The sequence below is a fragment of the Lepeophtheirus salmonis genome, chromosome 14, assembly GCF_016086655.4.
Source record: "Lepeophtheirus salmonis chromosome 14, UVic_Lsal_1.4, whole genome shotgun sequence".
In the NCBI taxonomy this organism is placed as follows: domain Eukaryota; kingdom Metazoa; phylum Arthropoda; class Copepoda; order Siphonostomatoida; family Caligidae; genus Lepeophtheirus; species Lepeophtheirus salmonis.
Genome location: NC_052144.2, coordinates 7516732 through 7529414, shown reverse-complemented (window position 1 = coordinate 7529414; position 12683 = coordinate 7516732). Strand labels below are relative to the sequence as shown.

The window sequence follows — 12683 nt, the reverse complement described above, 5'->3', positions numbered from 1 at the left end:
AACAAAAAGTGATTTATTGAAAAAATTAAATTAGCAAATTCTGTAGATCGTGTTTTTACAACTTCCCTTTATTTATTTTCTTCAAAAAATATTGTCATCAATAGTAATAATAATTAATAGTAGCTAAATGATTAATACATACTAATTCAGTATGATCATGAAGTCATGATCTAACGACCAACAATCATATAATTATTTAAAATTTGTATCATGTTATAATATGTATTGTAGTAATGATTAATTATTAATATACAAAATAAATCACTCCTCTTCAAAAAAGTTTTCTCACTGCAACCTCTCATAAATTGTTCCGTTATATTTATATAGATATTCTCTATAAATATAATATTTGTTTCTAGATAGGTAATAAATATTGAATTCCACAGTATTGGAGTTTATCAAATAACATCTTTAAGACAATGCCAAGAGCACATTATTTCAAGTGGAAGCGAAAGACGATGGTTTGCAGGGAAAGTAAAATGATGATGGATACAAAGGGTTTTATTAGGTTGGATCCACTTTGTTTTGCTTGAGATCCTTCAGAAGAAGATCCAGCTACAGACGCTAAACCCAAGTCTTGCACTTCAGGTTTTTTTACAAAGTTTTCTTTGGGTGAGGTACCTGAAAATAAGAATAAATATAATTATAAATCTATTTTGTCGTCTATAGTGGGTATGTCATTGTCAAGACGTATACAATACGATTTATAGGACTAAGGTAGTTGGATAATTGATGAAGTAAATAATCCTATCTGACACCCTACACAGTATACATATTATTATATCGTTTAAAATAAATTGAAGGAAGACAGATTGTATTGATGAGTAGGTAAAGATTGGAAGAGGTCCTTTATAAACTCACACACACACACACAAAACTATATATAAAACTTGGTTCGTTTAATTCTTTTTGTATCATTTTTAATAAAAAAGAATGATAGTTACTTATATTCTAAGAAATAAGATACAAAAGTAAGCAAATAGGCCTCAGGAGTATCCCAAAATTCCCTTAACATCTCCTTCAACTCAGAATATGTTTTACATATTATAAAGTTCATTATTACTTATTCTTAAATTAACTTCTTGAATATTATCCATTAATTTTTTTTGTGTGTGCTTGTATGTTGTTTATAAATACACATAATTAAAGTAAAACGTAGTGAGGCTTTTATTCTACGTTTTATAGATATATTGTAGTATGTGGGTATTGTACGCACATATTTCTATGACCCAATTTATCATCATTCCCTCATATTTTCCTCCCCATCCCTACAGGTACATACACTATTAGGTACATAAATGAAGATTTATACTATTAATAATTATGGATAAGAATGGAGAAGTAACATAGATAAGTAGGGAAGGACTAAGCACACTAACGTACAACGTTCCTACCTAATGACATTCCTTTAGATATGTTATGTATGAACCAGTGATGCATACAATAGGTCCTTCCGGTATGTAAAAATGAAAGAAATCGAAAATAAATTCATTTTCAGGCCTACTTTTCGGGTGGAAAAGTCTCTTTTAAGCACTCTAGCAAAAAAGATTTTTAATTTGCAGCCAACCACCCTCCCCTACTCTAAAAATGACTTTTGGTTGGCCAGCAAGAAAGCAATACATCCCAGGCTTCTTCAGGAAACTAAATCCAGCCTCCTCCATGGTTCTGGCATCATTTGCAGCATGGAAGATACCTGGGCCCACTTGCTTAACCACAGGGAGAGATTGAATACTGATGTCTACCTGTTTAATCTCTCCTTCTTCTTACCTCAGACATGTCAAGACTCAGGTTGGTGGTGAAGCTCTGGATGGACGAGAAGGCAAATGAAAGGCCTAACTGTTCCAACAGGATTATGCAACTGCTCAGAGGTCAAGAAGGTGCAAACTTGGCTGAATGACAATGTAGCAGCCTTTTGGGATTCTTGACTCTCCAATTCTCTTCACCTGAACCCTTTCGAGTTTCATTCCTAGAGGGAGTTGGAGAGACACACCTGTGCCAACCACACAACAGCGTGAAGTCCCTCAAGGACACCATCAAGCGCGTGGCTGCAAATATCTCCTCTGCAAACGTCATTAAAGTCTGCCGTACATTCCGTGGGATAATTGAGGTAGTTATTGAAAATTAATATGCTATTAGCATGTATTCTATTAAATAAAACCAAAAAACTCGTCACATTGCATTTGTGCAGGATCTGCATGAGCTCAAAGTTTGTTCCAACTGTAATGGACGACCCTTTAACTTAAAATTACTCAGATGTCGATCCTCCATTCTACTCCGAGTCAAATAATAATGATAATAGCTTTGGAAAATAAAAACCCCTTCAGATTGCTAACCAGAAAATGCCGTCGGATAGACACTTGGTTTTACCTTTGGTCTCGGGTTAAAGAATGTTTTTGCAGAACAATGAAAAAGGAGCGAAGAAATGAATAGAAAGTATAATCATTTTCGCTTAGGCCGTCAAAAATGAAAAGAAAGCGTACACGGGCCTGATTATCTGCAAAAAATCCTTAGGGTTACTCGTCGTCTTTTATTACCTTATGCAAATGTTCAATCCGGTTTTGTATATTTATATCAATGATATATTGTATTCAATAAAAAAGGAAGTTGTCAACAGCTTCGGAAAAGATAATTTACTCTGGAGTTTGACAACTCCAAAAAAACAGGTGAGCTAAAAAATCCTCCCGATTATCATCCCTACGTATGAATAGTAATAGCATAATAGTTATTCAACGTTATATTCCAAAATGATTAAAATAATATATGTAAGTGGCTGGAGTGGAAACTCGTATCGTAGAAAAACTATGTAACTTACCAAAAGGTTTTTTCCTAAAAGTTTTTGACAAGGGAATTCAAGTCACTCACTCAAAAAGTTATACATATGTTGTGGATCATTTTTTTAACTTGTATGCACATATATTCCTCATGGGCACAGTTGGTCCCTTAACACGTAGTTATTAGATTTGGAGTTTGGCTGGCTTGAAAATCATAGTCCGCTCTGAGACAGTAATAGTTTTTAGTGGGCTGAACTAATTTGGTCCTTATTGGAAGTTTGGGATGGACTCATCTCTTAGAAGACCTTAGTCTAGATCGGCACAAGAAAAAATTGTGTCTGGATCAGTCTTACCAAAAATCAGCCTGATTGTTTTCATTTAAAATTTGGTCATGACGGATTGTATAAATTATTTTTTGATGACTTCATGTGTCTTTCAAAATTGTGATCATTAGCCTATAATATTAATAATCCTAATTATATGATGTTGAATGTGTTGCATAAATCGAAATGGTACACCTAATCAGTGTTCTGAACGTTGATTTATTAATTAGAATAATCTCTAGTTAAGCTCTGAAAAATTCTTCACAATTATGACATAGTAAGGGGGGACTAAATCCCCTCCAACAGCCCATCTCCTGAGGACGCCCTTGTAAATTAAAAAAAAACAAAAAAACTAGTTATCTAAAAAATATAAAGGTCTTTAAATTAAATTTCACCTTTTTCTTTGTCTCTATAACAACCTCCAACCTTTTAATATTTATTTGTAATTTATCATGAGAAAATGATTTTTGTCACAAATTGTCAAGACAAAAAGGAGTTTTGAGATGAAATATATATATATATATAAGTTAAGCTACGTGCTTGGAATACAAATTACAAAATCCTCTTCCTCTGCTATTCTCTACAACAAATACTTATATAATCATTTATTTTTTCATATTGTAGATTGATGATCTTATATATGTATTTTATAAGCTTAACTTTTGAGGAAAAACAAACCAGAATTCATAGCGACAAAGCAACAACAATAAAATATTTGTATAGAAATTAATATTTTTGTCGACGACTTAAGAAGTCTTATGTATATAGTTGTATAAAATATCACCTCAACACATGCAATTTTTTTTTTATATTTTCCAAGGCTTTCTCAATATTCTTAATTCTTGAAGAAAGAACATCTAACAATAAGGATTAAGGGCTAAACTTGGTTTTTGGAATTTTTTTAACAAAATTGAAAAATTAAATTCTTATGAAAAAAATAGAAAAAAATAGTTTAATTATTAAATTTCTTGGAAAAAAATTCACAAATCCACACCAATAAACAAAAAATTATTTTTTTTTGGGAAAAAATTTACAAAAATCCAAAACTATTCTCAAAATATTAAATTTTTGAATTTTTTTAATCAAAAGTTCACAGCTGTTGATAGAAAATTAAATTTTCTGGAATTTTTTTCAAAAGTCCAGTTATTCACAAAAAATAAATTTGGTTTGAAAAAAAAAAATCAAAAATTCAGTATATCATTAAATTCTTACGAAAAAAAAATTGGATTTTAGAAATTTTTCTCCGAAAAATTTAATATCTGAATAGTTATTTACAGAAAATTAAATTGTTGAAAAATTAAATTAAATTTTAAATTTTCTGAATTTAATTTTGGAGTCAGACAAGAAGTAATTATCCTATTTTTACTTTGGAGAAAAAAATCACAATTTTTTCAGTATACAAAAATACTCCTTGGGAGCTAATCGTCATTATTTTTCTAGTAAAAAGCAAAATTTCCTTATTTATTATTATTCTTTTTTTTTTTTTTTTGGGGCTACACTTGTGTGGTTGCTCATGACTAACGTAGAGTAGCACTGAGCATTGGTTAGGGAGTTAAAAGTGTAAGTGGTCCTCGTTGGATTCAAAATAAAATTGAGACATGGGATTGATTCCTGCTTATGTCCTTCTCTCCCTCTTCCCTCGTCACAGCTGGTTATAGCTGATTTCATGAAAGGTCATGCCCGCTAAGATGGGTTACTTAAAAACATTATTCAAATTGTCAGAGTTACTGTTGTGTCTCACGAGGTTACTTGACATAAACTCTAATGAGGATCCAGAATGGCAGAGATAATTAAAGATTGAGATCGTAGAGGAATAAGATACTACACCCATAAATTACACTTCTGTGACATTCATAATCTTGTCAGGGTATTTGTAATAAGAAATAACATATGTTAAACGAAGACAATAAGTTAAAGAATAGGAATATCCATAGGAATACTAGTAAATACATAACAGTTACCATGTTGATTTTTGGCTTCTTTTAAATCTGCGTTTGACTCAGTCTAGAAGTGATGATCGACATTGGAGTAATTCTAGCTTTTATGTTCTTGCTATATTTGCGTTTATTTCTTTCCTCTCACGCCTACTTGCAGTTGATCTAATGAAACTTCATGAGATCTAAGCTGCTATCAAATTCTTCAAATTGTGAGGATTACTGTATTCATTAACGAGTACAAGATCATTTTCTAGTTGGCAATCTGAAAAGATTGATTTTATTTTCCAAAGCTGTTATCATTATTTTTTAATTCTTTAAGAGAGATCCCCTAAAAATAATGTAATCCCTAGTGCATATGCACATGAAAAATGGGAAGTAACCCTGAAGATTTGTCGGGGATTTATAAGTAGAAGTCATTGTTGGACTCAGAGTAAGTAGCATTGAGGATCGACAATGGGGTAATTTCTACCTATGGTCATTCTAGATGCAGAGTGAGATTTTTGTTTATTTTCTTCCTCTTGAAGCTGGATGCAAATTGTCAGGATTATCATGTTATTTTTTGGGTTATTTTTAGCAAGTAATAATTTATAAAACTCTAATGATAACAGCTTAAGTAAATATATGTGTGTAGGTTCGATAATCAGTCGTTTCTAGAGAAGAAAATGTACTTAGTACATATGGACTTCAAAGATAACTCCTAAGTCTAATGATGTTTACCTATACTTAATCATTGCAATTCTATCTAACCAATTAAAGGAATATTAAATTTAAAAATATATATTTCATTTTGCTAACAACAACATAACGTGTACACTAAAAAAATGCTTGGATTTACAACCCTTGCACCGAACACTGAACACTCACTAATTCAATGATTAATGAAGGTTGAGCGATTAAAATTAATTCATATTTCGATATATATTAGTATAAACAGTAAGTTACAAAACAAAACAAACTTGAGCTCTCTAGCTTACGTACAAGCCGAGAAAATGACACTTGAACGTGATCAACGAATTTCCATTCGCGCACTCCAAGGAGTTGGGCATCTCTAGGATCACCGTCTACGCCGGCAGCAAGTCCGAAACGTTGGAGAGTAAGAAGGGTTAAATCAAAAAGCCAAACTGTACCCGAAGGAGTGAAAGAAAACAGATCAGACCAATCCCCTCAAGTCCATGAGGGCCCATACAAGATATTTCTGAGATTTTACACCAGACTGTCCAGAGAGCTATAAAAATGTGGGTGAAGAGACTTGTGAGGGTGGAGGGGCCACTTTTGACAGCAGCAATGAAAGAAAACCATCTCCTTCGTTGCAAGACTTTTTTGAGTTCTTTTTTTTAAAAACACTTTTGGCGCCCATACAGCCCTGATGCCAACCTCCTCGAATATCCTTTTAAGTACATGTCGAGGGAAAAGCTAGAAGTGTCCGTCATCCAAACATCGATGCCTTCAAATCCACTGCCAATCGGCAATTGGACGCCATAGCTACATCCGCTGAGGCCTTCCATACCTTCCACCACCGCCTGGAAGCCATCATTGCCGCTAAGGGCGGCTATATTAATGATTAAGGGAACTCAGACACACATCTATTTATAGTATTAATTTTGTTGAAATCCTATTGTTAATAAATAAATTATATCTTGTTGAAGCTTAAAATTCGAAGTGTTCTGATTTTAATGTGCCACTCGGTAAGTATGATTTATCATTGGACTCAGAGTAGAATTGAAGATCGACATCGGTGTAATTCCTGCCTATGTTCTTGCTAGATACAGAGATGGAATTGAGCATATTTCCTTGCTTGGAAGTAGTCTAATAAAACGTCATGATAGCGAAGCTGCTCTTTTATGTAAAAAAATTCAAAATGTCATTTCTCACTTTTTTAATTTGTACATAAGGCCAGTTATATTTTATACAACTCTGGTCATATTATGTGACATAACATAAATTAATATGGTCATTTATTAGATTTAAATAGTCGAACCCATATAAAAAAGTGCATGTAGTAGGCTTGATATTCGAATAAATTAATTTCTTAAAAACTGTGATTTATTACTTTCACAGGTCTATTTTTTTATATAGGTATATATATTCGACTATTTGAATCTAATAAATACTTTTTCTTTCGATAAGAACATGACAAATGGTTAATAAAGGGCCATTTGAACTTATGTCATAGTAGTAATTCCCAGGGATGTATAAAATATGTCTTGTGGATGTGTTAAAAATGAAAATTAACTGGGTCCTCATGACAATTGGAAGAATGTTTGGGAGGAGAGCGGGTAAGCTGTCATAACACAAATCCCACTCCGTATGTAGCTTAAACATACGGGCAGGAATTATTACGATGTCGATCTTTAATTATACTCTTAGACCAACAAGGAATTACACTTATAAGTCTCAAGAAAACCCTCAACGCTATTCTCCATCGTACATGAACTCACACAACAGTTATCTCTTTATACTCAGATGTTCCATATGCAAGAATTCAATAATAATGGTATCGCCCTTGGAAAATAAAAAAAATCCTGTTCAGATTGCCAACTAAATATAGAAAGAGTCGCTCCTGCTTTTTTACGACATATTTTATCCCCCTCCGTTCTTCACTTACGTTTTGAGTTTCTACTATTGATTTTGAAAATTCTAACGTATCAGCAGTGATAAAAATCCGGTGTATTTTTTAGCTGACCCGTTTTTTTGGAATATATTCTATATTCAAAACCTGATGGAAAATTCGTATGTACTCATAAAAGACTAACTCTAAGGATTTGTTCTGGATTTTTTTTTGGTGTTTTTTTAAAATGTATTAATTATTACATTTTACATGAGGTCATGTTTTTATCTTTTTTTAAAGGATACATTTTGAATTACTTTTTTTAAAAGAATACTTTAAATCACATATCTTTTATAAAAACCCAGATAAAAAAAAATCAAATGTTACATTATATATATTTTTTAATTATTCGATTTTTGAAGTCTAATTTTTAATTTTTGTCCAAAAAATAATTAGCCTCACGCCTAAACAAATGGTTTAGAATTGAATACAATTTATTGTGAACATTGTTTATCATCCATCGTCACTTGTCTCACACGGCGTTACTTCGCTAACATAAAAATACCCAATATTTTTTGTTTTCAGCTGTCGATTCCCTCATCTCGCTTGATACGTCATGGATATTTCAAAATGTATTCTTTTTGATAAAGTAATAAATTATTCTATACTTATCACAGTGACTATATATAAAGGTGACTATCAAAGCATTAATAAGCGCCGCTCAAAATTCTTCAGCGAGAGCTGGAGCGCGCTCGCCATTTTAGAAGAGCGAAAAAATCGCTCGAATTATAATAAATAAAAATATGGAGTGAGAGGACTACATCCTTTTTTTATTTCTTCCTGGCCTTTAAGTCAAGAAGCTCAGCCTGGAGATTCCGCCCAAAATCATTGGATGTAAAATGTCTATCAGAAATCTTAGGATTCTTAATATTAATTGGGTCTTTTCTCTTGCAGACTGAGATCAAAAGACGCTGGAGCATCAAATTTTTCTGAGGAAATGCAAAATACTGGGCATCCTGTGAATTGGAACAGCAGACCATGGCACAAACACACGTTAAACCTCGCGATGATGCTATTTTTGCTAAACAGATCCAAATTAGTGCACTTCACTTGAATGAAATTATCTGAACTGCCGCATCAGTGATGTCACTACGTCAGATGAGTCAGCTAACGCCAGACTGCCTTAGAAGATCCTTGTTGCCTCACCTTTATACCGGTAGTTGCATAAATACGCGTACTATTTGTGGCAAATATTTAAATGTGTAATAATATTCGTATGACGTATTTTTTTTGAGAATTATATAATAGAGAATTGATTCTGGTATAAAATTTAATATAATTACTGAATATAACCGCCATCAGCTGCTATGACACCCTCCAAGCGCCCGTGGAAGGCCTTGCACACATTAATGATGTAATGGTCTTCCATGGCTGCCCATTGCTCATTGACGCTGGCATTCAATGAGTCCAAATTCGGGTGGCAGATAGCACAGGCCTTCTTCTCAATTTGCTACCACACACTGTAGTCAAGGGAATTCAAATCAGGTGATTGAGGTGGCCAAATGTTTTCGTTCCAAAATGGCATGTTGGCAGCGAACCAATCCTGAGTCATTCTAGAGGTATGGGCAGGTCTTTCAGATCTTTTCCCTCCTTGACAAGCTTCTGGACCTTGAATCCAGTAGTCCTGGATAGTCCAGTGTCCTTGATTATCTCCTTGACAGACCTACCGGTGCGGAGGAGAGTGGCAACCATATGACGTTGGGCCTCGTCATTCATCGTAAACGACATTGTTTGATGCGAGTAAGAAAAACAAAAACAAAGCCAAAAGATTTACCGAGTTACTTGTGCTGGAATTTTTTATTTCCGGCACGGAACCTCGAGATATACGCGTTTAAAAATGAGTCCGCGTATTTATGCAACTACCTATATATAGCAAGGTGACTACAGATAACCTTGATATATATAGTCACCTTCATACTTATACTCCGTTTCTAAAAGGACAGGAATATAATTTCTTGTTAATACCTTTTTTACTATTTCTATGAATACATTTTGGCTATCATACCCAAATATAACTGTATAACTACTCTTTTAATAAAATATTACTAAGCAATATTATAATAAACTATCGAATAAAATACTATGTAGATTTTAACGATATGTAATTCATTCTAAAAATGGTGATGAAATAATATGACAGTGATAGTCTGGGAGTATATATAAATGACAGTTGGTATGATTGATTTATTTTGGCTAACTACCAGATGATTTCAGGCCTTTCTTCTGTTTCTTTCTGGAGGAAAGGTTGGGTGATACAAAAAAGTAAGGACGTACTTAATAGTTGAATAAATGACTTTATATATATCTTTTTTTATGAAGGACTTAAATGCTCTGTTAAAAACATTGTTCAGATTCCCAACGTCAAAAAAATATCAGAGGTATAGAGGGAGCATTTTTTTACAACGTCTATAGGTAGGGTTGTATATCCTAGGTATTTTTTTAACTTGCGAGTTTCGTTATTGTTGGCAACCTTTCCTTCATTAAGAGAGAACATCCATCTATACAGTATTCATGAGTGGATGTGCTCTTGAAAGACGGAGAATAACACTGATAATTTTTGTGAGAAACACATGTGTATTATGTCCTCGGTGGACTTGGAGTAGAATTAACGATAATATCGGAGTAATTCCTCTCTAGTTTTATTTGGAAAGATACTTTAATTTATTTCCTGCTTTAATCTAATATAATAAAACGTCACGACAGCTAAGATGCCATCAAATGCGTCCAAAGGGAGTGGGATTGAGGGGCTGTAGCCCCCCCCCCAATTTTTTAAAATGAATTTGCTAAAAAACCTCAATTTTGTGAATAGCTATAAGTTTTTGAAATTTTTTTCCAAAAAATTTAATACTTGAAATTTAATTTGTGAAATTTTTTTCCAAAAATTTCAATAATTGAATTTTTTTCCAAAAATTTTAATGTTCAAATTTTTTTCAAAAAATTTCAATAATTGAATTTTTTTCCAAAAATTTTAATAATTGAAATTTTATTTTTCAAATTTGTTTCCAAAAAAAATATTTTTGTTGTGAATAGGTATGAATTATAGAATTTTTTTCCAAAATATTTAATATTTGCTATTTAGTTTTAAAATTTAAATTTTTTGTGAATAGCCGTGGATTTTTGAAATTTTTTTTATTTAATAATTTTTGGATTTTCTTTTTCAAAAAAATTCAAGAAACCAAGGCCAAGTTATTTCTTCCTCTCTTTCTATTTTGCGTACTAATTCAGTTCCACTCCATTTCAATTCATTTGTATTCAAAATTCAATTGAAGGCCTTATTAATTGAATTTTCAATTTCCCAATTTCTTGACCACGTACATATTATGTACGTATATACATATATGTATAAAAAGTTGAAATGAGGGGGAAAAAGAATTAAAGTATCAATTTAAGAAATAGAAAATACAAGGTTATTCTCTCTTTATTCTATTTACCCATTTCTTAACAATTTACTTTTTTAATGTACAACAACAATAAGAGAAAGGCATATAGTATCAATACATTAATCATATTCGTCATGCAAATTTGATATTTTCATTAAATAGACAGGGTCGTTCAAAGGATTATATATATATATATATTTTTTTTTTTTTTTTTTTTGTAATTTTTTCAAAAAATATATAAAAATTAATCATTTTTTGAAATTTTTTCTAAAATTCATAGAAATTAACAAAAAATTACATTTCTGGGATTTTTTTTTCAAAAATCCATAGCTATTTCCAAAAAATTAAGTTTTTTGAAAAATTTTCTTTATAAACTTAAATTTTATGGAATTTTTTTTTCCAAAATTAAATTTTTTAGGAAATTTTTTCCCGAAAATTAAAGTTCAAAATTAAATTTATGGAAGAAAGTTTCTGATATTATTTTTTTTGGAAAAAATAAAATTCAAAAATCCTTAGACACACATAGAATTTATTTTGTATGGAAAAAAATTTCAAATATTAAATTTTTGGAATTTTTTTTTTAAATTCACAAAAAATTACAAAAATCCAAAGCTATTCACAAAAAATTAAATTTTTTGCTCTGCTGCATAATTTGCCCGAATGACGAAAAAAATTTCTTGTAAAAATCTAAAATTCCTTTATTTTGGAGTTACGTAATAGCTTTTAGCTAAAAAATACCGAGGTTTTGAACGATAGTATATTGATATCTAAATCCTGGTGTTAAAACGCCGATGGAAATACTACTAAATCTGTATATGCCAATAATTGAATGTCGAACATACAAAAATAATACTATTTTTTGGTACTGAGTATCATCATTCATTTTTGTCCAATTTACACCATACTAACTCATTTACATATTATGTAAAATATTATTCTCCATCATAGTACAGACGACTGTTTTGAATGTTTTTGGTAGATTTATTTTTATTTTTTCATAGCCAAGTGTCTAAAAAAAAGTGTCAACGGTCAATCCTAATGGATCAAACTTATATTTTTGCTTGTATCTAGGCATGCACATACTTGGAAAACTCCGTAAAGCCATAAATGTAAATGTTAATAGGACGCATTAAAAAATTAAATCAACAAACCTTTTCCCTGTGTATAAAATTGAAAAATGGAGCTCTCATCACTCCATCCGTAGTGACTCCGGGCCATAACTTTGGCTTCATAAGAAGAATCCGGATGCAATGGGCCGAGAACATATGTTTCTTGATGTGTACCATCTTCAGTGTATGAGGCAGTCGGAGGGAGGCGTAGCTTATGCCATTCTAGAGATATGCTCCTAAATTTAGGAGAATCCGTTACCTGGAAACAGAGGAAGAAGTTATCAAATAAAACGTTTTTTTCTATCTTTTCTCTTCTTTTTCTATTTCATTGTCTAATGCAGAATTTAAAATAAAAACATTATCAACCTTATTTATGTCCTCAATTTTCGATGTCAACGTTATTTATCGTTTCATTTTCTGATCCAAAATTGTAATTTTATTCTGTTTAATTTACAATGGGCCTTTAATAACTTGTTTCATTGCCAAATATTTGCAGCAAATTTAGTAAAAACGAATATTTATTTGTACAATATTAACTGTTTCATAAAATCAAAT

General features: G+C 31.6%; 1 protein-coding gene across 1 annotated transcript in view; it reads right to left on the bottom strand.

Annotated features, from left to right (window-relative positions):
- Positions 1–50: 50 nt before the first annotated feature.
- LOC121129144 (limbic system-associated membrane protein) overlaps positions 51–12683 on the bottom strand; it is a 359843-nt gene continuing 347210 nt past the window's right edge. Inside the window, exons 6-7 of the mRNA XM_040724824.2 lie at positions 12171–12387; positions 51–621 (exon numbers count right to left, since the gene is read on the bottom strand). Of these exons, the coding sequence (XP_040580758.2) occupies positions 434–621; positions 12171–12387 (405 nt within the window). The 3' untranslated portion in view covers positions 51–433. The remainder of the gene's footprint in view (positions 622–12170; positions 12388–12683) is intronic.